Consider the following 27739-nt stretch of genomic DNA (forward strand, 5'->3'; position numbering starts at 1 on the left):
GATATTTACAGCAGTTTTATTAAAATAAAAAGCAAAAGTTAGACATCCAATGTCCCCGACAAGAGAAACCACACCAACCTATTCCCCACACAACCTATCTGTGGAAGATACATTCACTAGACATGAGAAATGGGAGCCTTTGTCCCAGCGTATCAAGCCTGGAGTGAGTCTGGCACACTCTCACCCTGCTCTGCCCTCTGATTGAGGCCTGCGACCTCCCTGCATGCCTGCAGCAATGTTTCCGCCTGCACAGCTCTTGAGCCATGCACTTCTCAGCATGTCCTCTGCTCCTGTAGAAACCTGGTAAGTACCAGGCCATGTCTCAGTCTGGTCAACTAGAACATGCTGATCCCCAAGACCTGGTAATTGTAGGCAGGCAAGATGGGGAGAGTGATCCAACACATATCCACACCTAAAGAGATGCCAGAAGATGTTTCTGTTTGGACAAAGACAGGTGGGGATAATGAAGATGGAGGATGGAGTCTGGATGCAGAAGGCCATGTGTGAGCCAACACCACAGGGCAGGTTAGTCAGGTCAATGTGTTCGTGGTTTCTGTGTCATTTATTAGGATTTCCTCTGCAGCAAGGAAGAGGGACAGCACCAGCACTGCCCCCTTCCTCTCTGCCCAAACATGTTCTCTCCAGCTCATTTGACTTCATCTCTGAAAGGTGCTGCATCCCTTGTGCCATCTCTCTCCCAGCAGCAGGAAGGTAACAGGCTGCAGCTGGCTCTTTGGGAGAGAGCCAGGGAATCCAGTGGGGGTGGGCTGCACAGGAAAGACCTGAACAAACTGAGAAGTAGATTTAAGACAGGATCCAGTAGATCCAGCTGGTCTTGGGTGAACTGTGATCACTTCTCTCTTGCACAGTTATCCGTTTTATGGGCTGTGGATGCTGCTACCTCACTTCCACAAAGATAGACTAGAAGAGATGTACAGCTGTGAAGGCCTGAAGGCAGAACAAAATGAGAGGGGCCTTTACACAGCGATGTGCAAAGGTGGGTGAGGCTGACGCTGAGAAGGAAGGGTGAGTGATGGCAGTGGTTACCTGTAGCAAGAGGAGAACTGAAAACAAACATTGGCCAAAACTATTCTCTGCAAAGGCCCAGGAAGATCAGTGACATTGTTTACAAGCATATAGCACTTTGGGTTTGATTGGAATAGACAGTGCAATTACAGCATCTGTTTCATTATATCAGCCTCCATTGAATGTGTATAGCAAGCATCAGTGAAATCACAGCTTGTTGCTCTGGCGGCTGAGGTAAGACATCCACTCTTTGAGGGGAGGGCTCCCCATAGCTACCAGCTTTTTCAGAAAGGCACTGGGCTGTAGCTGAGGAACATCAGGGTGGGCCTCAGAGTATTTCTGCAGCTTAGCCAGAACGTGAGGGAGCCCAACGGTGGAAGCATAGAACATGGGGCCACCCCTGTGCTTTGGCCACCCATAGCCATTGATATAAATTACATCCAGGTGTTCTGCGTGTGATGCTATTCCCTCAGCCAGGATGTTAAACCCTTCATTGATGAGGGCAAACAAACACCGCTCCAGGATTTCTTCCTGGTCTATAAAGTGGGTCTTGATGTGATAGGTGTCTCTGTACTGGGACAGAAAGTTGTGAAGCCATGGATCTGGCTTGGCTATCCTGCCCCCAGCCTTTTCATACTGATACCAGCCCTTTCCAGTTTTCTGGCCAAACCTGCCATTCTCACACAGGAGATCAGGCAGTGGGCTGTAGCGATGGCCATGCCGCTGGTGGGCAGGAGTTCCTGGAGGCAGTGAGGCCCCAGTGAGGCCCTGGTCCTTTCGAGACCTCCAGCCCACATCCAGCCCAGCGAGATCAGACATTCGGAAAGGTCCTATCTTAAAGCCAAAATCTTCAATAACCCGATCTACTGCTTCTGGGGTGCCTCCTTCCTCTAAAAGGAAAACTGCCTGTTGTATGTATGGAAACATCATTCGATTTCCAACAAATCCAAAACAATTCCCTACCACCACACCAACTTTTTTCAGTGCTTTGGCTAGCTGCATAGCAGTGGCAATAGTGGTGGGGGATGTATGATGGCCATATACTATTTCTAATAGCCTCATCACATGAGCAGGGGAGAAGAAGTGCGTGCCAATGACCTGCTGTGGGCGGCTTGTGGCAGAAGCTATCTCATCAATGTTCAGGGCTGATGTGTTTGTACACAGAAAGGCCCCTGGCTTGCAGATTCTGGACAGCTTGTGGAATATTTCCTTCTTTAGTGCCATATTCTCAAACACAGCCTCAATGACTAGATCTACATCATGCAGCGCATCAAAATTCACAGTGAACTGGAGACATGCAGGGTTACGGAAATCCAGGGGTTTGGCACCCTGATCCATTTTCATAGCCTCACGGTCCAAAAGGAGCATCACAGCTTTTCTTCCCATGTTCAGATACTTCAGGTCCTGCTCCAGGGCTACCACAGGGATGTTTGCTTTAACAAGACTGGTCACAATGCCTCGGCCCATTGTTCCCAGCCCTAAGGATAAAAGTGAGACAGAGTCAGAGACTATGAATAGAAAATGTTACAATTAATCACTTCACAGTGGTATTTCCTTTCTATCTCCAGGATAAAAAGCCTATGTGGAAGACTATGCACACATTCCAGTGTGTGCAGAGCATGTGATACATGCCTTCTCCTCTCAAGGTTTTACACTTACAGAAACCAGCATTACTTAAGAGTAAGAACATAAGGATCAAAGACAGGAGACATGAGTTTCAGCTTCAACCCTTTTACCAACTTCTAGCAGGCAGTTTCACAACCCTGAGGTTACCAGTGCCTCTGGGTTCCAGTGAGATGGTCACTTACAGGCAGTCACAGAAAATTAGTGTAAGCAAATACACCCCATACAGAGCATTTGATATCAGCAAAGCTTAGACAGTTGGTTTCTCCCTCCTCCTTCCAAGCTTCCTCTTTGCTTTTCTCCTCTTCTCCCTCTGCACTTCACTGTGTGATCTTTGAAGCAAGGAAAAGTCATCTGCTATTTCTGTAAAGACCCTGTGACAGTGATCTGCATTAAACTTTGTCTCTAGTGTCTTTTATGTTTCTCCTTGCCAGGTCAAATGGGATGGAAGTAACAGTGTTCTTAATCCAGATTTCAAAATCTATCTCCTATCTCCTTTTTAATATCTCTGGAACATCAGCAGTCTTTTTCTTACTGTTTGCACTGTATTATCAGGCATCTCTGCCCACTGGGCCCCCCACTGGGCCCATTGGCACTAGGAGGACAAGTCCTCCAGCACAGGACATTCCCAACTTTGAAGATTCTCAAAGACAGTCTGCCTTGTCCAATCACACAGTTCAAGTGCTTGCCCAGAATTCCTGTAACTGAACATTCATTCAAGATGTGCTTTTTTTCTCCAAGATCCATAAATGTACTGCTACCAGCTCATACCCCAGGAATATCAGTGTGGAGTTCAGTGGCTTGATTCTTTCCCTCCTTCTGGGCCATTTCACCAGCTCTGCCCTGTTACATTAAATGAAGCTGCACGATTACACTTTCCTGTGATACATACTATTTATCCTGCTCTCCAATGATGGAGGCCTTTGGACTAAGTTAATACAAACTAGTGAGAGAAGGCCAGCACAATTTTACTAGTTTTAAAAGTGCAAAGCATCTGAATGGGAGGATTATGAATATCCTAAATAAAACAACAACCAAAGTAGAGGTTTGTTATAATCCTGTAAAAATGATTATTTTTTAATCCCATGTTTACAAATGAAGTCAGCTAAACAAATAAACAGAAACAAAGGGATTTAAAAATTTGTCTAAGCAGCTTTGTAAAGATGAGCTGAAATTATGTCATCATTTAAACAAGTTCCAACAACCGAGTTCAAACAAGGTGGGTTTTCCTGCAAGCCACACCCCGTTGGTTCTGTTCTGCCCACCGTCAGCTTGTGTACATTAAAACATTCCCTGCTTATCCACAATAAGACATCAATATCTGACAGCCTGCTTATAATCAGTTACATTGCCAAACAAATGCTGAAGTACCTTGCTAGGAAATTAGATTTATTACTTCATAATCACTTACTACTAAAAACTGACTTGAAAATAAAACTACAGTAACACAAATCAGTCCTTTGTATTTCAGTGTCCATGGTTTGCTGAACTGAAAAACCCAAAGTTAGCTCCTCTCACTGTGCTCAGTACTCAGAGCCTTAGATGTGGTAGGTACAATTTATGAGAGTTTTTTTCCTGTGTTTGATGAGCTACACGAGCTTCCTTCTTCTCAGACAGTGCAGGAGGGTAAGTCACCACCTCATGTACACCCACCAAGCCTAGTCCCCTCTTTAAGGCTCTCTTTAGATAGCAAGCTAAAGTGTTTGTAGTTTGACATGGCTCCCTCTTGAAGTCTCTTCCTTTCCAGAGTGGAGACCTGGGGTTTCTCCCTAGGCTTTCCAAGCTCTTGTAAACAGATAATGCACACATCCTTGGCCTTATCAACTCCTGCTCCTCTCTGTGTCAGTTTCATAACTGAAATCTCAGCTGTTCTCTCATAATATGAACACTCTGCTTCTTCCTAAATCCAAACCTCTTCCATAAGCAGAGGTTCTCCAGCTTAAGTTCTGCAGTGGTGTTAACTGATTCCCCTGTTTGGTTTCATCCATATATAGTATGAGTACTCCCATCTAGGTTTTAGCCATCCAATGATAGACAGACATATATGCTTGTAGTACTTAATTTTCTAGGCCACAGGAATAGGCTTATATATAAGATATGAGCTTGCCAAGCTTGTTTCTGACCTAGAAATGCTGTCTCTCAACTTACAACATAACTTCAGTGGCCTGTATGAAATGACGTTTAATGAAGCTGGCAGAGAGAGTAATGAAAGCTCCAAGGGTTTTGTTACATTAGAGCTTGCACAGCATGACTCCCCTGGAAATATTTTCTAAGACTGGGCTATAAAGCTAAGGAGTGATTTGGATATGCAGCAGGGAAAGAAGCATTTCAGAGGACTCCCCTTTTCAATTTTTTAAAGTCAAGTGATCTTGGGGAAGAATATGTTAGAGCAGAAAAAAATGGTAGGGAATCTCTGGGATTACTTAGATGTGTAGAAGGCTACAGAAGAAAGAAAAAGGGAAATGTCTCATGCTCAGCTCACATCACACAGGAACTACTGCAGAACTGCTACTGTATGTTCCATTTTCTTCCTCAGTAGCCCTCTCTCTTCCCCCAAACCATAAAAAAACACCCCTATATTATTATCTTTCATGCAGGGAACAGTTTTCAGAGCTGTGCCCTCTTCCATGTGCAAGGCACATCTTTCAAAGGAAGACTGAAATCCACTTCAGGAAAAAACAGTGTCTAGCCATCCTGGATTTGGTCTTTTGTTGTGAAATGTAGCTTTGACACATAAATAAAACCACAGTTGAACCCATGTAATTTCAGGCCAAATCTGGAGATGACAAATCCACTTGCTAGACAAGCTGAGTGAATAATAACTGTTAATTATTGATCTGTCACATGAGGTACTCAGAGTACAAAAAATCATGCAAAATTAATTGAAGGACTTGAAAGACAAATTTCAAACCAAAAGATCTGCAAATGTGTACAAAGCAACTCACGTACAGTCACACACACTAGAGAAAAACATATTCTGAACTATAATGAATATTTGGACTTTACAATGCCAGGCAGTGGAAATTATACTTCATTGGTAAAAATTTGCAAAGACTGTTCCAGTTTTCCTGTTAAAAACAACGAGTAGTTGGCAGTGGTGGACTGCTGCAGGCTGCTGCTGCAAAGTGCTTCTTTCTCTGTTTCAGGGTATTAATTTCAAGCAGAATTAATGTGATACTCATGGCAATCAGGGAGCTATGGGGCAGGAGAAGGGACAGAGAAGAACTCTGCTTCTGCATGACAAGGAACCAGAGAAGGTGGAAAGAGATGAGAGCCAGGAGTTCAGAACAAGAAGCAGCAAGTGAAGTGGGTGATACTACAGGTGGCTGAAGACATTCAAAGACAGCTAGGCTATGGAGGGAAACCATATAACTGGGTGTTACCCACTTTACAATCTTTCAGCAACCAAACTGCAGACAAAGGCAGGTGCTGGGAAGTACGCACTGCACAGGGATGGTTGCCAGTTCATCAGCAATGCTGTGTATCAAGTATGCCCACAGAAATGGTAGATCATCCTTGATGTTGAACCTACATTAAGACATGGTCTGCAAGCCATATGCCAGCTCCCTCCAGCAAGTTCTTGCTGGTATTAGAAAGACAGGAGAGCCACAAAGCAAGGCTCCCCTGGAATTCATGGCACTGCTTCTATACTCTAGGTCCTCTAGGCATATGGAAAATGTACCGAAGGAGAAGGAAGTCAGTGTGATTTTTGCAGTTGCTTCCCATCATGCAGTGAAAAAAGATGGAAGCAGCAACATAATGCAGCATGGTCTTAGTGTGTGAAACAGCACAGCACTGTCTATTGGAAAATGGAGTCTGTGTGATTTCTGACTAGACAAAATTTATGCAACATCTTTCTCTGACTCCCCATCTCTGCAGTGAAAATAGAGGCCCTGGATCACATAGATAGGCTCAGTACCTGCACATATGAGCAGCACTGTTTTAAAAGGTGTTAGTCTCTCAAAAACTATCCCTAAGATTTTGTTTTTTGATGCTTCAAAAATGTATTTAAGATACAGAATGTAAAATCACAAGATACCGTACAACATGGTACTGGCTGGAGAATGTCTTTTTGTTACAGCATCCTGAAAGACAAAATCCAATTGTGCTGCCATGTTCTACACCTGTCACTAACAGACTTGCAATTTCAATGATATCAAAGGCAAAACGGGAGGAAAACCTTCCAGGGAGAGGGGAAAAAGCACAGGTGGCAGAGTGACACAAAGCAGTGACACCTAATATGGTGTGGGATTCAGAGTTAAAAGGAGGTGATCAATAACCTCCAAAATAGGAGACATCACCTATCAAATAAAGTATAACATGAATATAGCATAAACAGTATAGCACAAACAAAGCCACCTATAACTGTAAGCAGTGATTCAGAAAGGGCATTAGGAGTCTTGGTAAGTGTCAAGGCCATCAGTGCACTGATAAACTTTAATGACCCTGACCAGATACACCTGGAACCTTCATCCAGGTGAAGCATGGCCCATGGGCATCAGAGACCCATTTAAGCTCAGATTCAGACCTAGACCTTTGCTCTCTTCTTAAGATATGTTGGAAGAGTTTTGGTGTCTTACTGTGTGTGTGGAGGCTATGGATACTGTTGAGCCAGACCTCAGCTTGCACACTGGCTTATCAACTTTGCCTCAGACCTGTACCACCATGTGAGCTTTGTTTGATTATCTATAATTCTACTAGATACTGGCCACGATCTCTGGGTCTGTCCTGTTTGATCTTGCTCTGCTATCATAAATAATTGATATGACACTGGGTTGTGCTGCCATCCAGAGGGAGAAATGGGTTGATAGGAACTTCATGAAGTTCAGCAAGGGGAAGTGCAAAGCCTTTGACTTTGGAAGGAAGTAGTTTTCCTATGCATCAGTATATGGTGTGGGCTGGCTCTCTGAAAAGCAGCTCTGCACAAAAGGATCTGAGGATCCTGGGAGACATCAAGTTGACTATAAGCAGCAACATGTCCTTTTGGCAAAAAAGACCAATGGAATACCAATCTGGTTTAGGAGGAGCCTTACTGGCAGGTTGAAGGATATGATCCTTGTCCTCCTCTTAGCACTGATGAGACTGTACTTGGGAGTATTGTACCCAGTTCTGGGCTCTCAGTACAAGAGTGATTTGGAGCTTTTGGAGTGAGTTCAGTAAAAGGTCACTAAAATGATTAAGGGATTGAAGAATGTCTCATGAGGAAAGGTAAAGAGTTGGGGCACCAGCCTAGGGAGGGCTTGAGGGATCTCACCAATGTATACAAATACCTGAGGGGAAGATGTAAAGAAGATGGAGCCAGACTCTTTTCAGTAGCCCCTAGTGATAGGCAATGGGCATGAACTGAAACACGTGAGCTTCCATCTGAACATCTTTTTATTGTGGGGTGACTGAGCACTGGCGCAGTCTGCCCATAGAGGTTGCATCCTTGGAGATATTCAAAAGCTGTTTAGACATGGTCCTGGGCAACTGGCTCTAGGTGGCCCTGTTTGAGATGCGTTGCACAACAAGACATTCCACTTCAAAGGTTCTATGGTTCTGCCCCCCTTGGAGGTGTTATTGCCACTGGCTCCCCATCCCTGGTGTGCAGCTGCTTCCTGTCAGTAGTTAATTAACAGGATGTGCTGAACATTGCTAATATGAAAGTTGGCTGTTACCTTTAGCATACTAAGTAGAAAAAAGGAAGAAACATCTTGGTACCTGGCCTTAGCATAATTATTCCTGGAATACTGTTCCCCCTTCGGCTGTGTGTGTTTTATGTAGTCTGAAAAATTAGGGCAAATTCAGAGTCCTGAAAATGCTCACAGTGTGACAGATCATACTCTGCAGAAAAAGTATCAAAGCACTTAGTTTATTTATTCTGCAAAAAGTATGTGTTAAATTGAGTATTGTCTGTAACTAGCTATAAAACCACTGAAATTGGGGGTAGAGTTTGGCACAATTTCAGACCAGAATTCAGAAACCTGTCTGCATTTCTCCACAGAATTCCCTCTAGCTCAGTTACACCAGCAACATAAGCAGATAGGATCTAAACAGCCCTTTTGCCTAAATGGTCACTCTTACCCTGCAAATGTATTTTCTGGCATGGTTTATCATGATGTATCTCCATTCTGGTCACCTCAGCATTCCTACAAAACCCTACCACAAGCCCTTCCTGCCAGAGCACATGTTGCAGGACTGACATTTCTAGGATTGCATGTGTCCAAAGTGCTATGCTCTTCAAGCCATATGATAAACTTGGCAATTATTCATGACACTTCACCTAAATGCTGTAATAGCCATGGATCCTCCTCACAAGAACGGTGGACCAATGTTTAAACACCATTTTGCTTAAAAAATACACTATGGCAGCTAATGAAGAGATGGGAACTTTTAAAAAGGAAAAAAAAAAGGTTTTTGTGGTTTGAAATGAACTGTCAAAGCTTTTATTTGAGCTCATGTTGAAGGGCACGAAAGACCTGAGAAGTACCTAGGAAAGAGCTGTGTTATCTGGTGAGCTTTCTCTAAACCAGAATGGATGTTTTCCAAATGATCCATTACTTGTCTAACGATTTTTTGAGTGCTACTATCAACAGGCAGAGCTGAAAGATACTATTTTTTTAATCTCAGCAGTGCATCAAAGGTTTTATTTAAATTGCTCTTATAAAAAATTAATGAAGGCATTATCTTGCTGGGCTACAAAATGGCAGGAGTGGATCCCAGTGAGATGAAATCTTCTTAAAATACAGCTGTCAAAACGTTTTTGTGTTAATACATCCCTGAGAGAGGCTGTGCACACGCACTTGCAGTACAGACCTAGACCAGGAGGAGGAGAATTTCGTGCAAACCTGCTTATAATGTGGAACAAAGCCGGGACTAGACACAGCAGTATTTTAAATGGAGCAGATGAAGCTGAAAGAAAGAAATGGCATCAGATAATAATCTAGTGGGATGTGACTTGCCATCTGAATTTCTGAGCTTATCAATGCAGTAACAAGTTCCAATCTTGCATGTCACCTACAGAGTATCTTTGCCTGTGATGGGTACCAGTGACTTTGGCAAATGATTACTAGGGAATCCGAGTAAAGCCCAGTTACACTCATCCCACTTCCCTTCAGTTCTTCAGTTAGCAGCTACTCAGCTTTCCCATTCCCTTACCTATCACAGCTGCTTTGTGGATGGGCTGAGGGGAAGCACTTTTCCACGAAGCTCCACTGGGTGTTGTCCACTTCTGTGTTGATCTTTCAGCAAAGAAAGCATACTGCAGTGCTTGTGCCTGGCCTGAGGTCAGCAGGATGTTAAACAGCTCTCGCTCCTTCCGGACTCCATCTGCAAAAGGCTGTTCTGTGGCAGCTCTGACTGCCTGGAAGCACAGCTCTGGAGCCAGACACCCGTGGGCCCGTTTCTTCACCTTCAGAAGAGCTTCACGAAGAAATGCTTCCATGTTGGGCAGTTTTGGAACTGGCTTCAGGCTGAGCCTGCGGGGTCCCAGTGGCTGACCTGGGGGTAGAAAAATTGAGTCACAGACCACAGCATCCAGATCTGGAAGACTATGGATGTTCACGTGTTTCTACATAGACTGAGAATGCAGTTTGCCTCTTCCTCATCAGCCCATTGCAACGGGGCTTGCATGGCACAGTGATCTGGGTCTAGAATTAAGGTGTTTGTCATTCCTCTTTAGCCTTCTGTTTGCTGTGACAATTGCAATTTTTCAAGTCCTTTCTCAGACTTCAAAAAAAGCAAGATTTCTATTTCAAAGAAGTAATTCTCTCCTTTTTCTCAGCTATACAGAGTGCCTCTACTTCTCCAGTTTTCTTACTGCACAGTCCCAGCTGCCACATTCATATTGCTCTATTAGCTTCAGAACTAAAGTTTTCCTGTGGTATTGTTTAGTACTCAATGCCAAATGGACTTTGCTAGTCAGATGCACTCCAGCCAGTGTCTTGACCCAAGCATTTATAAGAGACCAGGAAATCGACACTGACTTCAGGAGTCTTTCTATTCACTTTGGGACTAACCAAGAGCTCACCTAGCATGAGTTGGGGAGCAAATGAATAACAAGGGAGAGTTCATGCCTCTGTGTCAGCAAGGGGTGAATCAAGCAGCCACGTAAGTTTGTGAGTCTCATTACAGACAGAGGTATGTGAGTCTCATTACAGACAGAGGTTGCTATGGTGATACCTAGAAAGGATTTTAATTGAGAGAAGTTAGTTACATTTCAGAGGCCAAAGTCTTCTCCATCTTCTTCAGAAGTGAAAACCTTGGTGCCCACTACGAGATCTCTGATCTGTCTATACTCAGGCTGTTCCTATGCTCTTAATGGCAGCTTACCTCAGTAAAGACCACAGAGGAACAAGAGCAGAAATTCAGGATGTATCCCCTTAGTATCCCAACATTTTCATAGAGACAATTTTGTCATCACAGCCACATCTAAACTGTGAATTGTGTAGCAATGTTACTGCACTGACTGCTGCAGTGCTGCTCTCAGAAGCACCCAGGACTCCCATCAAAGCAGGGTGGTGAATGGGCCCCCCAGTGAGAACCTTATGCTGAGAAGCTCTCTGCTATACAGCCTCATTGCCCTAGCTTCTTAGAGGAGCTCTGCAATGGGAGAACATTTCCTTCTAAGGTGGCATACTGCATTCAGCTCATTTTTCTTCCTATTGTCTGAATTAGGAAAGTTCCAGAGTTCCAGTACATCAGCAAAAGATTTGTGAGCAGGAAATCATACAGAGGATGCTGAAGAACTGGAATAATGGCAGCACTGCAATCATAGTTACTCAAAGAACATGTCCTGACCCTAGGTCTTCCTCTAAAACTGAGTTATGTTTGAGAGAAACAGAAGTATGAGTTTCCTGAATGAGCTGAGACACTGATTTCCTGAAATAATGGTCTTCAGAGCTCAGGCTTTTTAATTATGTGTTTTAGAGAACATAAATATTAACCCTCACTGTGTAAGTAGCTTCCCTTTTAATCAGAGTTCATAAAAATGCTTTCACATTGACAGTGAATATAATATGTTTCTGCCAGTGTTGCAGGATTTAGGATAATATTATTTCATTTTGGAATTGTTTCTTCCATGAATTTGTGTTTTTAACCCAGAAATGCTCTTTATCCACAGTCCTTTCTTTAGGATATAAATAGTGGGTTTCATTTCATCATGAGGAAACCTTGAGTTTGTCCCAGAAAGCAGATCTCATGGCTGGAAGGCCACTTAAGATAGGACAGATCAAGGGTCTTCATAGGACATCTCTGACAGGGAAAGTACCAGTAAAAAAGGAATACTACTGGATGCCTTTAAGCTTTGTCTTCAGCTAGTAAATACTATTTGTAAGCACAAATAGTGATGGGAGACATGAGACGATTCCTCAGAGTAAAAAAGAAAAGTAACAATCCTCAGGGACCTGTAATACAACCCTTATTAGTTGCAAGCCAAATAAGGTTTTCCCAAGTATTTCTGCAGCATCTCCATGCAGTGTTTATGCTTCTCAAATCAAGACATCAATCAAGAATCAAGGACATTTATGAACAGGAAAAAAATTATCTGTATCCAAACCTGGGAAGAAGAGATCAGTGTGGGACATGCGCAGCTTGATTGCTGAAATCAAAGCAGCAGGAATGTGAACGGTATCAAACATCTGCGCTGCAGGGAAAAGCATCATTCATGTACAGGGGCTAGCATAGACACCTGCTTTGTTTTACTAGGGCTTGTAGTCTAGATGTCACAAAGGGCAGATCAAGTCTGTAATATTTCTCTCAGCGAAAGCAACATGTAAGCTATCAAATATTGTTCTATTTAAAGCAACAAACTGCCCCCCCCCCATAATCCCAGAGTTGTAAACCTTCAGGACATTCTAGGACTTCCCACGCAGGAGACAGGGTTAGCCTAATGGTGGTCTTGATGCAGTGAACTGCTTGTTAATTTCAGAAACAAAGCTGAGACTGGTCCCCTGCTCCTCAGGCTTACAGTGGTCTCAGGGCTGCAGGGAACACTCCAGTTTGTCAGACCTTTCACAAGATCAAGTTGTGTCAAAGGGGCACTTTGCTAGACCTTTGGGCTAAAGAAGGTGGCAGCCAGAATCATGAGCCCTGGAGAGAGATTCAAATGTCTTGTATTATACATATTCCCTTGCAATGGTAACTGAAAGCCTTTCTCCACCAAGCTCCATTTAAAGCATGCAGTTACCTAACAGCACTATCTGTTACTCCTTTGGGTTCTATGAGGCTCAGAAGAAATACACACTTCTTCCACAGTTACTCCTAGGTGGCTTACAGTAAGAAATTCGATCATCTTTCTATGCACAGTTTAATACTCGTGGGGCCTGAGCTAGTCTAAACTGAACTGATTTTCCTTGGCTCTTTGGTGCAAGCCATTGATACCTTTGTACTCTGAGAAAGATGATAAAGGTCAATCAGCAGATGTGGTCAGAAAGCGAGGCATGATTATATATGAAGGGAGAGCCTCAAAGAAAGGTGCTGTGTGGCAGATCATCAGTTAGTTTCTCCTCCAGCTGAGGAAGACTACAGTAAGAAAGAGGTGGGCAGTGTTAAGCTGCAAGCGACTGCTTACCATAAGCAATTACAGCAATTCTTCAATTTTGTGATGCCATCAGGTGGATAAATTCTGTAATGCAGCTTTGAATTAGAGCAGCAATTACCAAGCACATCCAATGAAAGAACATTCTCCTTGTCTCCAAGGATTTAGCTCCTGTCTATTCCTTCTAAAAAATGCCTTCAGAAGTGAAAAAGTGAAGAGGCCAGTTGGCCTAAAGAAGGCCAGGAACACGTGCTTGCTTCCTATCTGCAATATATAATTACTGTTTTCAATGAAGAAGTTCAATTAGAATTCATAATTGTCTTTGTGTATCCCTACAACCTCTTATTCAGGTTTGTTTACAAATTCCTTTTGAAGGTGTTTCTCATTAGGAACAACCTCTAAAAATGCAAGGACTAAGATGTTTTCCCAGCATACCTGCTGTAAAAGTAGCTCTATCAACTGCATATCAAACCAGTAATCAAGGACCCTTGCTTTAGTAAGGCCAGTCAATTGAGCTGGCTCTCTTGCCATGAGATACTGCAGCTCCAGTGCTGAGAAAGATTTAGGAGAAAAGAATTTCTGAACTGACTTTTTGAGACTTCTCTTGCAGTACAGCCTTTCTAGGAACAGAAATTTTATTGGTGACAAAGCTAGTTATTTAGCCAAACTGCTCTGCCAGCAGTTGTTAGCCTCATGTTGAAAAAAGAAAGTAAGAGATACTTGGAAACAAAATGCTGCGTGCCCTACAAAGACAGTGGGCTTCTGTGATGGCTTTTTTTTGTGCAACTCTGTCGTTACGCTAAGATTATCTGAAAAATGTTCAATCAAACCAGAGCATAATGTGAACAAAACCCAGACCAGCTATGCAAGCCTGTAGTCTCTTCTGCTTGCTGTAGAGAAACAAAAGTGCTGGTTTGCATTTGTATGGTAGGAGAATTCTATTAACTTTAGTCAAAGGCCAAAGCTAGGAATGACTCAAAAGGAACATAGGGACTCTGGGTATAACATTCTTTCAAATCATCAGGTAACCTGAGGCTAAATTGTGAATCAAAACTTTTCATGGCCTTCTGCAAGGTATAATGAGGAACTTTCCAGGCAGGAAAGAAGTAAAGACTAGCTGACTTTCCAGCATTTTCACTATTAAAGCACATATTGCCAATTCCAGTAAAGCTTTTGGAAGGAGTCTAAAAGCATTTTTAAAGTCCTGTTGGAACTGGTATACAGTGGGATGTGAAACACCTTGAAGTGACATTATTCATTTTAACTAGAGTAACTCGAACCAGCAATAAACAGATAGAAAATTTAGTACTAACATTGACTAAGACTGGGACAGGTCACCTGCTGAACATCCAGCTAGGATCCTTGAATGCTTACGCAATTCTCAGGATCTTTTCTTGATAGTGACAATTCCCAGTGAAGATGAAGCTATGGAAGAGGAATTTGCTAGTAGTGGTAGTGGGTATAAGTTCCAGAAAGAAAGTTACACTGAGGAATAGTGATGATTCAACCCTGAGGCTGTCCTTTAAGGTCAAGTTGACTTTTGTAGTTGTCAACCACTGCACAATGTTTGTCACAGAAGAAATAAGCGTATAAATATCTAAATTTCACCCAATTTCACATGGCATTTGTTGAAATCCAGAGTTCTTGCTAATTTGCAGCTCTAGCAATGTATCAATTACTCATTTTATGATATCCTGCTGCTGCCATCAGTACTGGTATAGATCTTATGTAGGGCATCATTGAGAAGCCCAGAGGGTACATCAAAGGGAACACTGTTTGTTGGGTTCATTTGCCTAGAAGAGTAGCAATATTTCACCGCTCTCCCAACAGATGGAGAAACAGTTTTCATTCAAAATCAGTGAACCAATCTTTGTTTTTCCTAGAAGCCATGGTGAAGCCCATCACTCATCTCTTTATAAAGAATTATATTTAAATAGTCTCTATATATATATAAGGAAAGAGAAAAGAGGACTGCTTATGTAATCAAATCTGCACTAAAAATGAAGCCCCAAAATACCATACAAGCATGACATTGTGGCAGAGCTCCAGATGAAATCCTGATGGAAGTCAGTGGTCTGTTTCCAAAGGTACAAGGAATGGTAGTAGTGAAAAAATATCCTGTTTCCTCTCAAAGTGATGCTCCTCATGTTGTACAAGGAATGTTCCTCTTCTTGTGTTAACTCCGGTGAATTTGATTTTGTAATTTCTAAGGGGGGGTGGGGGGAACATCTCTCTCCACAACCCTCCCATCCCCACAGGCCATTTTCCTACATAGCAGCTTAAGCATTAGGGACAGAACTGCTTCCGGACTCATGGCTCTTTAAGTTGGGCTGAGGATGTGCTAGCTACCCCTTCACTAGAGGAAGAAAGTTATTTCTGATCAGCTGTTATTGATGGTGCAACCAGAATACATGCAGTACCAGCTGTGATCGAAACTATATATGGAAAGAGCTCATACTCTCCCAAATCAGTGGAGTGCAGCAGCCCAGAGGGACATGTGAGTTTGGATATATAATCAAGAAGCAGAAGGACTTGATATATATCTATTTTCTGTATCCTCACTTGAATTCCTGCAGCTCTCCAGCATCTAATTTTTCCACTTCAGACAAAAGAAAACAAATTCTGCAATTAATTCTATCTTATATGGATGCCAAAACTCAGTGAATGGTGCATATAGATTGGAATAAACTCATGGGCTTTGTTCTGAGTCTCTCCATCCCTGAAACATCACCAATTATTTCTTGGCATTGCTACAATTGTTTCCTTACCAATCACTTTGTTTGCCAAGCGGATTGCTGCCTCAACTGTGTTTTCTTCCACAATTTCATCAACCAAGCCCAGTTTCAGTGCTTCAGTTGCAGGAATATGTCTTCCTGTGATAAAAAGAGAAATAAGGTGACTACAGTGGGGCATGATGGGCAGTTAATGTGTAGCTGGCTTCAAATATTAGACATGCTTATCATCAGGTACATAAAATGCATTACTAACTACATGCCTCAGAAGCATGTGCATCCATCCCTTAGCCCATCATTAGTGGAAGCTGGCTGAATTTCAACCTAAGCAGCTACACAGATAGAAGAAATTCATGTTTCTTAGACCAAGCTGGTGGTATGACTCAGTGCTATATTCCTATATACAAAGCAAGGCTGAGGCACAGTAATTTACCTGCAGTGATTATATCCAGAGCAGCTGGTACTCCAATCAGTCTGGGAAGTCGCTGAGTGCCTTCAGCACCTGGGAGTAACCCAAGGGTGACCTCTGGTAAACCCAACTGTGCCTAAAATGAAGTCAAATTCAGCAACAAATCTGATTAGAAAGAATGATCACTACAAACTGAGCAGAATAGAGGAAAGACAAGCAGATCTGATTGCTCCTTTAGAAAGCCTCGAAACTTCTACATAGAAACTTCATCCTTGCTTTTTGCCACACAAGACATTAAGACGAAAGCCCACTTGACCATTTCAACAACCTGTGTACAAATGCACAGGAAAAACATCAATTTTCAGGGGATGTATGTGCACTAGTGCAGCACTGGAGGAGAACTGTGGGGCCAAGAGCATTCCCCTGACGTGGGTAAACTAATGCTTTCAAGTTGTTGCCAAATGCTGGTGAACACTCTGATTTAACTATACCTCCCTACTCTAATTCTTGGAAGTTTAGTAAAGGAAAATTGGTACTGAACCCTTCCCTAATCTTCCTTCAAATGGTTCTTAGTGCACTTGACAATTAGTAGGATTATGGCAGAGAAAGTGGGGAAGCAGTAAGTGGGAGTCTTCTCTTAAAGATCTATCTAGATTTTGTCGCTTCATTAAAAAAAAATAGTTTGCATATTTCCCATTGAGCTCCTAAGAGATGTGGAGTCATTTTAAGACCACTACTTGTGGTACTCGCCTTAGATGGCATATAAGGTGATGCAGACTACCTCTTTATGCTGTTACTGCAACCTACACTGTCACGGAGAAACAGTGATTTACGTTGCAAGAGAGAGGGGATGGCCCTGTCAGTGAAGAGTCTCTACAGGGATACCATGCACTGCTAAAAGGTAGCTCAGCATTCCTGAATCTTGAATGAAGGGATTCAAGAAAACAAACCCCTCAAAAATGGTTCATTCTTCAAAAGACTTGTAAAACTGTCTTTTGGTCAGAGGGCTCCTTGAGGGCCCAGAGCTTGGGGGAATCAAACTGTAAATGCTGTGTGCTAACTGTTTCAATAACCTACTGAAACTAGGCCACTAGCAGAAAGAAATGCAAAATTCACAAGCTGGGTTAAAAGAAATAAGTAAGAGAAAGACACTGTACCAGCCAGCAAGATATAGCCATCTAAATCAGAATATAGACAATAACTCCTGAGACCTAGGGCAACTTAACACTCAGTTAGTGGAGTTTCTATGCTGCCATCTTATTGTATTAGTTACAGATCAATTTTATATTTAGAAATTACTTGAAGCTAGTTATATAGTAAACCATGTCAAGGAGGATGCTGTAGGCAAAGAATGTCTGACCATGCAGACCTGTATCCTGTAGCTATAAAGCTCCACTTCTCCAGACAGATGATCCCAGGAAAGGTATGCTACCCCACCCTCTCCATAGCCATATGTACATGGCTCCTGATGCCTTCACCAGCCTATTTCACAGTGTGTGCTACCTTCACATGTGCAATCCGATAGTGACAGCCAAGTGTTATCTCCAGGCCTCCTCCCAAGGCAATGCCTTCAATGGCAGCCACCACAGGCTTCTCACTCCTTTCTATGAGAGATACGATGGGGCCCAAGACAGTACCATGGCTCCTTGGAGAAGAAAATCCTTGAATGTCAGCTCCTAAGTTAGAATAGAGACATGAAGAAGAGTTAGTGGGCAAGGCAGGGACTGGAACAGCCTGTCCTCCTGTGCAATCAGAGTTGCTCACAGATGATCCTTGCAAAGGAGGCTGTCTGCAGGAGAGTGATTAACAGGAATCAGCCCCTTTTGGGACCACCTTCAAGAAGCCTTAGCTCCTTGAGTCAGCTTTTTATGTGCCCCATGTCAATTGTGGCACAGCAGAATAGAAAAAGCCCACTGTCCTGTGGCCATTTCCAGTCAAATCAGGATATCTATCAACAGTGTTATGAGACAAAGAATCTTCAGACACAGTGAGTGTCTCCTCTTTTTCTCAGGCTGTATTTGATGGAAAATGTTGTACCTGCACTGAATTTCCCATTTTCACCACAAATCATAACAGCTTTCACTGAAGGATCTGCATCTGCTTTCTTCAGGCCATCCTCTAATGCCTGGAGAACTGTCAAACTGAAAGAAATTAGAGATTCAGTGAGTAACAGTTGAGTACCTTGCCCTTCCAAGAGGTCTGTCATAAACACAGTTTCAGTGAAAATGAGATGTATGTCCAACCATGTCCAGCCTGCCTTCTGCCACAGCCTCTCTGTGTGAATCCTTTCATTAGTTCCCCACTTACTTTACAGCCAAGTGCCAAAATCCAGCAAGTTTATGACTGCTGACCTGTCATTTACCTCCTGGAGGGTCATCTTCTGACTATGACATTGCTGTTTCAAAAGTAAGCAGCACAGGGAAATGTTATTTTGAAAATATCTTATGAATTAAACATTTAGATTTTCAGGAAAACAGTTTAGCATAATTTAAAATTAATTAATGCTAAACCACTGACAATCTAAGACTTTTTTAAAATGGAAAAGAAGCTCCAGGGATAAAGAGCTATCTTTCAAACACCTGACACAGAGTTGGTGCTGTGCTGATGATTATAATGCTTTCACCTTGTGGATCTGTTTAAAGGTCTGGACTTAGAGTTGTGTGGGATCTTGACAAAGTGGATTTGGGCCTAAAACACTACCTAAAATGTCTTCTTTTGTCTCATTGAATATACTTCCACAGACACAAGAAGTGAATATGGCCAGCAAAGAATTAACAACAAGCTTCAAAATAGAACAGTAAAAGTATAAATAGTATTTTTACAGATCAGGTATTCAAAAAATCTGACCTGACTTCATGCTCATCTTACTTTTGAAGCTTAGAAACTAATTTATATGTACATGTATGGAACAGATTGACATGAAGAGTATAGCCTGTTTTAGAATACAGTGACAATAAAGAAGATGGTAGGTAAAAATAGAAGCATTAAGACCTAACACTATTAGTAGAAATATTAATGCGAATTGTGTGTATATCATAAACACACACTTGTAAGTATGTAAGTGTACATATAGTTTGTGAGACTTTTTTGTTTGCACATGTGTATAAATACTATATATGTAGATCTGACTGAGAAAATCCGAGCCACAAGGAATTGGAAGCTGTGGAGTAACACTGATGTTTGCTGGTTCTTTATAAATACAGCTCCTGCTCTTACATCTTCTGGAAACCATAAGCCCAACTTCACATGTAAGCTTGGTAGCTGATGCAAAGGGAGAAAAGTTCTGTTGATACCCAGTAGAAGGAGGAGTGTTAATTAAAATGAACTGATAGGAAGGCCTGACACATACTTAGTTTGTGCATGATTTTAATATGTCTGAAGGCATTTAATCTAAAAAGGAAGCTTGTCATGAAGTAGACAAAACATCACTGTACTTAAGTGTAATGCTTTTAGGAGTGTCCAGGGTGGGTTATCACGTATTTGCATGTACGTGCAAAAGCTCACAGCATTTAAGTGGAAATCCACAGACTGAAAAGGAAAATCTAGGGAGCCTGAGAAATTTCCTGTAAGCCAGCTGTGTTGGATCCTGACAGACAATATCTGCATATTCCTCCTTCCAAATAAAAAAATTAAGAGAAGCTGTTAGCAAAGTCTATTAATCAAAGCTGTTAGCTGTAGGGAGGTGTCCAGCATCAGCTGCTGCCTGGTTAATGCCATGCTACACGGAAGGATCAGTGGGAGCCCTGAGACTGATAGAAGTGTTGTTTTTATTAAACAGGGGAAGATTAGATTGGATATAAAGAGGAAGCTCTTTACTGTAAGGGTAGTGAGGCACTGGAATGGGTTGCCCAAGGAAGTTGTGAATGCTCCATCCCTGGCAGTGTTCAAGGTCAGGTTGGACAGAGCCTTGGGTGCCATGGTTTAGTGTAAGGTGTCCGTAAGCATGGCAGGGGGTTTGGAACTTGGTGATCTGAAGGTCCTTTCCAATCCAAACTATTCTATGATTCTTTGTATCAATTGCTTCATCCAGACATCAAAGACAACTCTGAGGTCTAGCATTAGTAATGGTTCTAAAAGCTGAAACTTAAAATGAGAATAATTTGGCCATGACAAAGAAAAACTGTTAAGTGACTTGGTAAAGGTCCTTCCAGTGCATATAGTTCTGTGTAACAGAATATGAAAGCCTTTCCAATTCTAATAAATGGTTTCATATTCTGTGGGAGAAAAAGGTAAGTATTAAAATTTTGAATTTTATCTCCCTATGGAATATCAAGTGCAGTGGCTGCTGCTATTTGAGGAGGACCCACAGGGTGCACCCAGTGCTTGCAGCTCTTAGAGGTCTATTTTTGCACCAGTGGAGAGCCAGGCCTCAGAAATACCAAATTCACACAGAGGCTGGAAGTTTAAAGGGAAAACCATTATGAAATGTCATTACACTTTACAAAATATGGTGCAAAGGTGGGGGGGGAATCTGTACCAGGATTCCAAACAAATTAAATTACTGATTTGAAAACACTGTATAGAAAAATGGCATAATTCTGTCAGGAACAGCCAGGAAGAAATAATAAAAGCATTTGTGTCTTTTGCGGGCACATGATCAGTGGATGCAAAATGCTTATATGAAAGGTTAGTCTGCACTAAAAGGATTTTATGTAGAAAATTAGTTACAAGCACTTAGCACTTAAACAGCACACTCCTACCAGGAGAAAAATTAGTTATCAAGGCTGCCACATAGTAACAGTTCAATACCTACATGGCCCGCATTAACCCAACAAAACTATTTTTGCTATGGAATAACTTGAGACTGTACTTGCAGAAATATTTCTATGGCTTCTATACAACTTTTCCCCAGTGAGAATTTTTTGTGGGACAAAACAAGAAGACATATCAGATTTTTTGCAGTTTCTTGTTCTCCGAAGACGGAACAGTATGTTTCCCTCTGTGTGCGTTACAGTCCAACACACAGGCTCCATTGCTTTGTAACTCACGTGTAACTGGTATTAAAAGATGTAATTTTTGACGAAAGCATCATAGTAAAATGTATGACAGTAAAACTGCAAAAATACTCAGGAGTATCACAACTTCAAACAGCTAAGAGTATTAAGAAACAAAGTCACCATAATCTGCATAAGTATTTCATTACTGTGACAGTGTCTTGCATTTGACAGTAACAATGCTAAAATTCATTCCATGCATTTAAAGCAATGCTTAATCCCATGCTGTGTAGTCAGCTCCCCCATGTATACCATTATGGCTGCAAGAAAAGTGATTCTGCCAAGATGATTCAGTGTTACTTATCAGAAACACACCTTAGGTGCTGTTAAAGAACACCTGCACACCAGGGTAAAAAAATATTCTTGTAGGTGACCACACCAGGCTTTTATTTTGCATAAAACTCATTGCAGCGATGATGTGCAAAATTTGTAACAAGGTTTTATTATTTACCTGAGTAATTTCAGATTTTAGATAGGACTTGTGAATGTTTGAATTTAATTACTTTCATGAAAAAAAAAAGAAAAAAGAAAAAAAGAGTAATCTTAAAGGAATTCCAAAAATTACTTAGTCACCTTTAAGGAAGTGAACAAATCCAACAGAAGAAAATGCTGTTTATGGAAAACATGCAGGTGTGGTCCTTTCCTCTTGCACTTCCCCCAACATCCACAATCACTGCATTGGGAATGTTGCATACGCCTATGCATGGTCTTTCCAGCATCCCTCATACACCTGCTGTCCGTGAATTTGCCTAATCCCTTTCTGATTCTGCTGATCCATCTGCCTCCACAGGCTGCTGTGGCAGCAAGCTCTGTATTATCTGTTTTAAAACAATCTCCTACTAGTTTAATCAAATGCCCCTAGTCCCCTAGTACAACTGCTGCAGGATTTAGTTGCCTTTAATTTATTTACTTTCTTCATGATTTTGTAAATCTTGACCTTATTCTCCCACAGCCTTTTCCTCTCCAAACTGATGACTCTCAGCTTTTTGAGTCCCCTTTCTTCATACAGTGAACCATCCCTTGGCTGTCCCTTTTTGGTTTGTTCCTATATCCATCTGCAAGTGCAAAATCCAGAACTACACACAACAATTAAGATGGTTTATATTTCAGAAAAGAAATGTCCTCTGCTTTGCTTCCAATGGTAGCCAATATTCTGTGGGCTTTTCAGGCTACCCCAGCACATTAAGCTGATCACGGAACTATCAAAGATAAGGCTCCCTTCCCTGAGCTGTAATTGCCAGTTTTGAGCTCAGCATCTGGTAAGCTTGTCCTGGGTTATATTTTTTTATTTGAAGAATTTTTGCTACGGTTTTTTAGCATGTTTTGATCCAGTCTTCATATTTTTCTAGTCTTATTTTCCAGTTTGCATCTCTCCTGTCAAGTTTTACAGGCTTTCTTGTTTCTCCTCATTTGAGCAAGCTTTCCACTTTTTAAAAAAATATCAAACTATTTCCTTATTTGTCTCAGCTTTCTCATCAAGCCATGCAGAGCTTTTACTGGATCACTTACTTGCTGAACAGTTTGCCTGGGCTTCTAATAAACTTTAACACTCCCCCCCAAATCCAAACCCAAACATCAATCCACCCTCCACCATTGTTGCAGGCTTCTTGCCTGTTGGATAGCTTCTTGCAGTGTTTCTGTCTGAACTAACTGCTAGGTATTCACATAATTCTCTTCTTGAAATTGAGTACTCCTGTGCTGGATTTACCTGGTCTGCTCTCTCTTCCCTCAGTGTCAGATCCAGCTGTGTAGTAGTTGCTGTCACAGCAGCTAACACAGTTTGAATGGAGTCATGCACGTAAATTCAGGCCAAACCCAGAATGGCATCCTTTCTGTGGAGTTTTAGAATAGTTGCTCTAGGAAGCAGACATGTACTACATCCCAGAATTTTCTCTCTGCAGCTCATCCGGATGAGATGCTGATCCAGTCTAACATAGGTTATCACACATCACTGCAACCTATCTGAAGTTGCAGCTTCTCTTATCTCCTTGACATATTCTTACCATTATGCTGATCTGGATTGAGAAGGACAATCCTGGCAGTCAGGGAAAGCCTTTTCCAATCATGACTGTTACACTGTTGTACTTTATATAATCTCACGCATACACTCCCTATCCCATGCCCCATCTTTTCAGCCCTGGAGCTTTTCTACACTTGCCAGCTCGTGTTGAAATCCTCTTCCACATCCTTCTTCATTTTCAGTACAGCAGCCTGCCTCTGCTAATAAGATGTGGCTGGTCCTTTCTCCTGCAAGTCCTGTATGTCTGTTCCCCAAAACTTTCCAGTTCTTTGTATATCTAAATCTCTCCTCTCTATGCCAGATCTCTGAATACTAAACTTCTCCAAACTAGTTAAGAGAAAAAACCTCCAAACAAATCAAATTCAGCACATGCCACTTCTGCTGGTGGAGAGAAAGATTAGCTTGGAGGGAAGTCAGTCTGGGAGCCAAATTTGCTGTAGATTCACAAGTTAGCATATGTTCCTCAGGAACGTGTGCCCTGGAGGTATTTGCACAGCAGTGGATTGTGTTGGGCAGGAGAAAGCTAATTCCTACCCATAGGTAGATGTAAAGTGCTAATGGCCAGTGTGATGGTCTGGGAGCTGGAAAAACAGCACCACAAAGAAAGGGGAGAGACAGGTGAGGCTTGAGTACAGCAGCAAAAACTCACCAGCATTTTAGAAAGCATCTGTGCCTGCTGTGAAATTAAATTTTCAGGATTGCAGGAAATGGCTCCTGTCTGTAACTTTCACTGACGGTTATCATCTACCTAGTGAGACATTTCCAACAGCAATCACAAACCTGCTCCCCTACGGTCCAGTACATAAAGTATGCAGCAGCGGGAGGAACACACAAGGATCAGAGTGCTCTGCCTTTCCTAGCTATATCCAGGTCTCGGCTAAAAACTACCCGATGGCCAGTATAATTATGGATCTCTTCTAAAACAGGTATGACCCTGACATGATTAAAGACCACAGGCATGTATCATGTTATAGTTCCACAGCAGCTCACCTGTTTTAAAAACATGCTGTGCAGGTTCCCATCCTTCCTTCAGTGCCTCGTGCCAGCCGTGCTCCTCGTGCAATTGCACAAGGAGCTGATGCTGAGAGTTAGACTGGCTGAAAACCAACCTAAACCAGCCTGCTGGTGTTCAGCCACATTTGCTCTCTGCCAGCTCCAGGAGCACCAATGCTAGCAGAGCAGAAGCTGTGAGGACACATGGCACAGCAGTCCTATCTTAGGTTGTGCTATGGTGCCATGGAGCTCATCAAGAGGGAATGAGCCTACTGGGTGCAGTAAATACTCAGGTCTCTCATGCTGTGGGACTGTCAGCAGATAAAAAAGTGTGGGCATCACAGTATGTTTGCTGGGGGATTGCAGATACAGCACCCAATGGAAACTGCCTTTTTAAGGAATCTGAAGCCTGACAGACTCTTCCTTCTCTCTCCTGGGTTGGGGGACAGGATCAGGACCACACCGTCTGTCATCCTTGGTTTGTCAGAACTGGACCCTGCTGTGAGAGCACTGAGAGGTGAAGAGTAATGGGTAGGAGAGGCAGGGGTCTATTCTGAAGAGGCTATTGTGAAGCTGCATGCAGTTGCTGTTTGAAGGGAGAAGGCAACTTTTGTGTCCTCTCCAGGATTTCTCAAAAGAGACAGAGTTGAGGTTCTTTAAGTACGTATATGTTACTGTTAACAACTGGACTTGATGATTTTAAAGGTTTTCTTCCAAGCTAAGTGATTCTATGATTCTTTATCTCTGCATTTCAGTTTTTCCTGGTAAGAATGGAAAATTTATTGTGGGCACAGCCTGGAAGTTTTCTTAGGCTGGTCTTGGGTACAGGAGGCCCAAGGGATTTCTTGCACCCTGCCGTTCTGGGATTCAGTTCAGCCAATCTCATCAAGTCACTCCAAGTTTGTTTTCTCATCATAATTATCTCAGCATGTGAAAAATTATCTTATTTCTCTTGTGTGTTGTAACAAGAGGGTAAGCATTGCCAGTTAAAGCAGAGCAAGTAGCTTGCTACAGAAGAGTAAGTTGCATTTCCTATTCATGCTGTTGTCTCTTTCAGTTTCTCTTTAACAAACTTTCTGTGTACAAGTTGAGCATAAGTGCAGTGGATTTTTTTTTGGCTTGTGAATATACATTGAATAGACACTATAGTCACTGTTGCAGAACAGCTCTTCAACTACAGCTGCTTAAAAAGGATCTATGTGCTACTCAAACTAAATAAACTAAAATACACATTACAAGAAATAATGTAAAGCAAAAAAAATCATGTTTGTTCTTTTCAAAGCACATGAAAAATTACAATTTCAGTGGCTCGTACAGACTGGTGTCTGTCTTACCACTGACTCATGCTTGAAACCACTTGAGGCCTTTCTTGACCAAGATCAGTATTTAGAGGTCAATTCCTTAATCATTTTTAAACAGCAAATGAACTGCCCTTCGCTTCTGATAGCCTTTAACCATGTTTTAATCCTGGTGCCAGCTCCTCCTGCTGAACCACGTCTGCTGCCTACGAAGCCCTTTGTCCTAACCTCTGTGCTCACTTGGATAGCGCAGGGACTTGCCAAGCAGGTACACGGAGCATGTGGGGTAGGTGATTACAGCAGTAGCAAACGGGTGAGGAAAGGCTGGTTTTCACCTCCGAGCTCTGAAGGAATGTCAGGGTGAAGCAGCTGAACTGCTAACACTGCTGAGTGCGAGTTTTTTGCTGGAAACATCATCTTGATGCTTAAAGATGAGAAATACACTGAGCTTCCGAACAGCTTCCAGGGAAGGTGACAGAGAGGACAGATTGGTGAGCCTGACACCCTCCTTGAAAAAAACCCAACCGAAACCGACTAGAAATCCTAACAAAGAAGTCACAGAAAAGTTCAGCATGGTTTTTGCCAAGGGAGATCTCAGCTCTCTCTGAAGCAGGTACCCGAGTGCTGCTCGAAGCCCCTCGGCAGAGGCTTTCAGGGGTGCCTGCCCTGCGGCCAGGAGAGGCCTCACACCGGCAAGGAGAGGCGGGCCATTAGGACAAGGTGAAGTCACTCAGAGAACCCCCCACCCCGCTGACCACAGGAGGGCCAGCCACAGGACCGAGCCTGCGGCCGCTCCATACCCATGGACTCTGCATAGGCAGGGAGCGGCGGGGCCGGGGTGGAGCGGCCGCCGCAGGAAATGGCAGGCGCCCGGCGTTACCTCAGCGCGTTGACGGGCGGGTTGCGGAGCCGGATGACGGCCACGGAGCCTGCACCTCTCGTGTACTGCGCCATGACGAGCGCTCGTCGCTGTCCCCGCCGTCCGGCCACACCACCCGGGCCGGCCCCCGCCGGGCTCCGCCCACAGCCAGGCCAGGGACGCCCATAGCGCCCGGTGCTGCCCCCGACCCAGTGGCTCGGAGGGACGCGTTGGCTCTGCCCGGGGTTTAATGTGCGCTTCCCTTCGAGTTATGTAGCCTCCATCTCCTCGGCCATTACTTTACACCACTCAGTTTAGTGCAGCGGCGAGATTTAGACTGGTTATCAGGAAGAAGCTCTTTCCTGTGAGGGTGCTGAGGTGCTGGCACAGGGAGCCCAGAGAAGCTGTGGCTGCCCCATCCCTGGCAGTGTTCAAGGCCAGGTTGGACGGGGCTTGGAGCAACCTGCTCTAGTGGAAGGTGTCCCTGCTGACGGTGAGGGGTTGGAACTGGATGAGCTTTAAGGTCCCTTCAACCCAAACCAGTCTGGGATTCTATGATATAGTCAGCTCTGACACATTGTAAAATCTTACTTAGAAAAATACCAGTTTGTGAAAAAACCTAGAAGGTAGGGGGAAATAAATAAACAAATAAATAAGTAGTTTCTAATATTACAAAATATATCCTTCTCAAAAAAATTTTAAGGAGAAAGAAGGTTCTTTGGAGGGAAAATTACTGGCTGTTGAATGACTTTTTACATGGATCTACTGGTGTCTGGTTGTCCTGCCCTGTGACCATCCCTGATGCAGCTATTCCAGAAGCAATGCAGAAAACACAAGGATGCTTCCAGACTGTGCTCTCACAGTGCTGGGTAAGACACATCAGAGTTGACCCCAGAACAGAATGAATCCCCCAGTAACTCCTGCAGAAAAAAAGCCATCAACCACACATGCTGCTCACAGGTATGAGTGTGTAATGAGGCCTGTCTTCCCCTGCAGATTGTAGGCTGTTGGTTCAATCTATGGGGTGAGGTGTATTTTATCCTAGCTTGTTGTGGAATGTGATCTTCGCTTGAATTTTTTTTATATCTCTACAATCTCTTGGCCTTTAAAAGTCAGCCATGGGGCAGAATGGCTACAGCTCCTTCCCCTGGTCTGGAATAGGTGTAGATAATTTTAGAACTTGATTTATGTGTATGGAAAAGTCTGTGTGAACATGTAGTCTTCACGCATAGCAACTGCTGCCTTTATTGTTATTGCTGTTGTGGTGGA

At 42.9% G+C, this 27739-nt stretch overlaps 1 protein-coding gene across 1 annotated transcript; it reads right to left on the reverse strand.

Annotated features, from left to right (window-relative positions):
- Window positions 1-26608, reverse strand: EHHADH (enoyl-CoA hydratase and 3-hydroxyacyl CoA dehydrogenase). The gene is made up of 7 exons (XM_031043701.2): window positions 26492-26608; window positions 18344-18447; window positions 17810-17982; window positions 16331-16442; window positions 15934-16038; window positions 9787-10128; window positions 1-2504 (listed from the first exon to the last, which is right to left on the reverse strand). The coding sequence occupies exons 1-7, from the start codon at window positions 26563-26565 to the stop codon at window positions 1234-1236; spliced, it is 2181 nt and encodes a 726-aa protein (XP_030899561.2). The 5' UTR covers window positions 26566-26608; the 3' UTR covers window positions 1-1233.
- Between the last annotated feature and the right edge of the window lie 1131 nt (window positions 26609-27739).

This window comes from Melopsittacus undulatus, chromosome 6 (genome assembly GCF_012275295.1).
Source record: "Melopsittacus undulatus isolate bMelUnd1 chromosome 6, bMelUnd1.mat.Z, whole genome shotgun sequence".
Taxonomy (NCBI): Eukaryota; Metazoa; Chordata; class Aves; order Psittaciformes; family Psittaculidae; genus Melopsittacus; species Melopsittacus undulatus.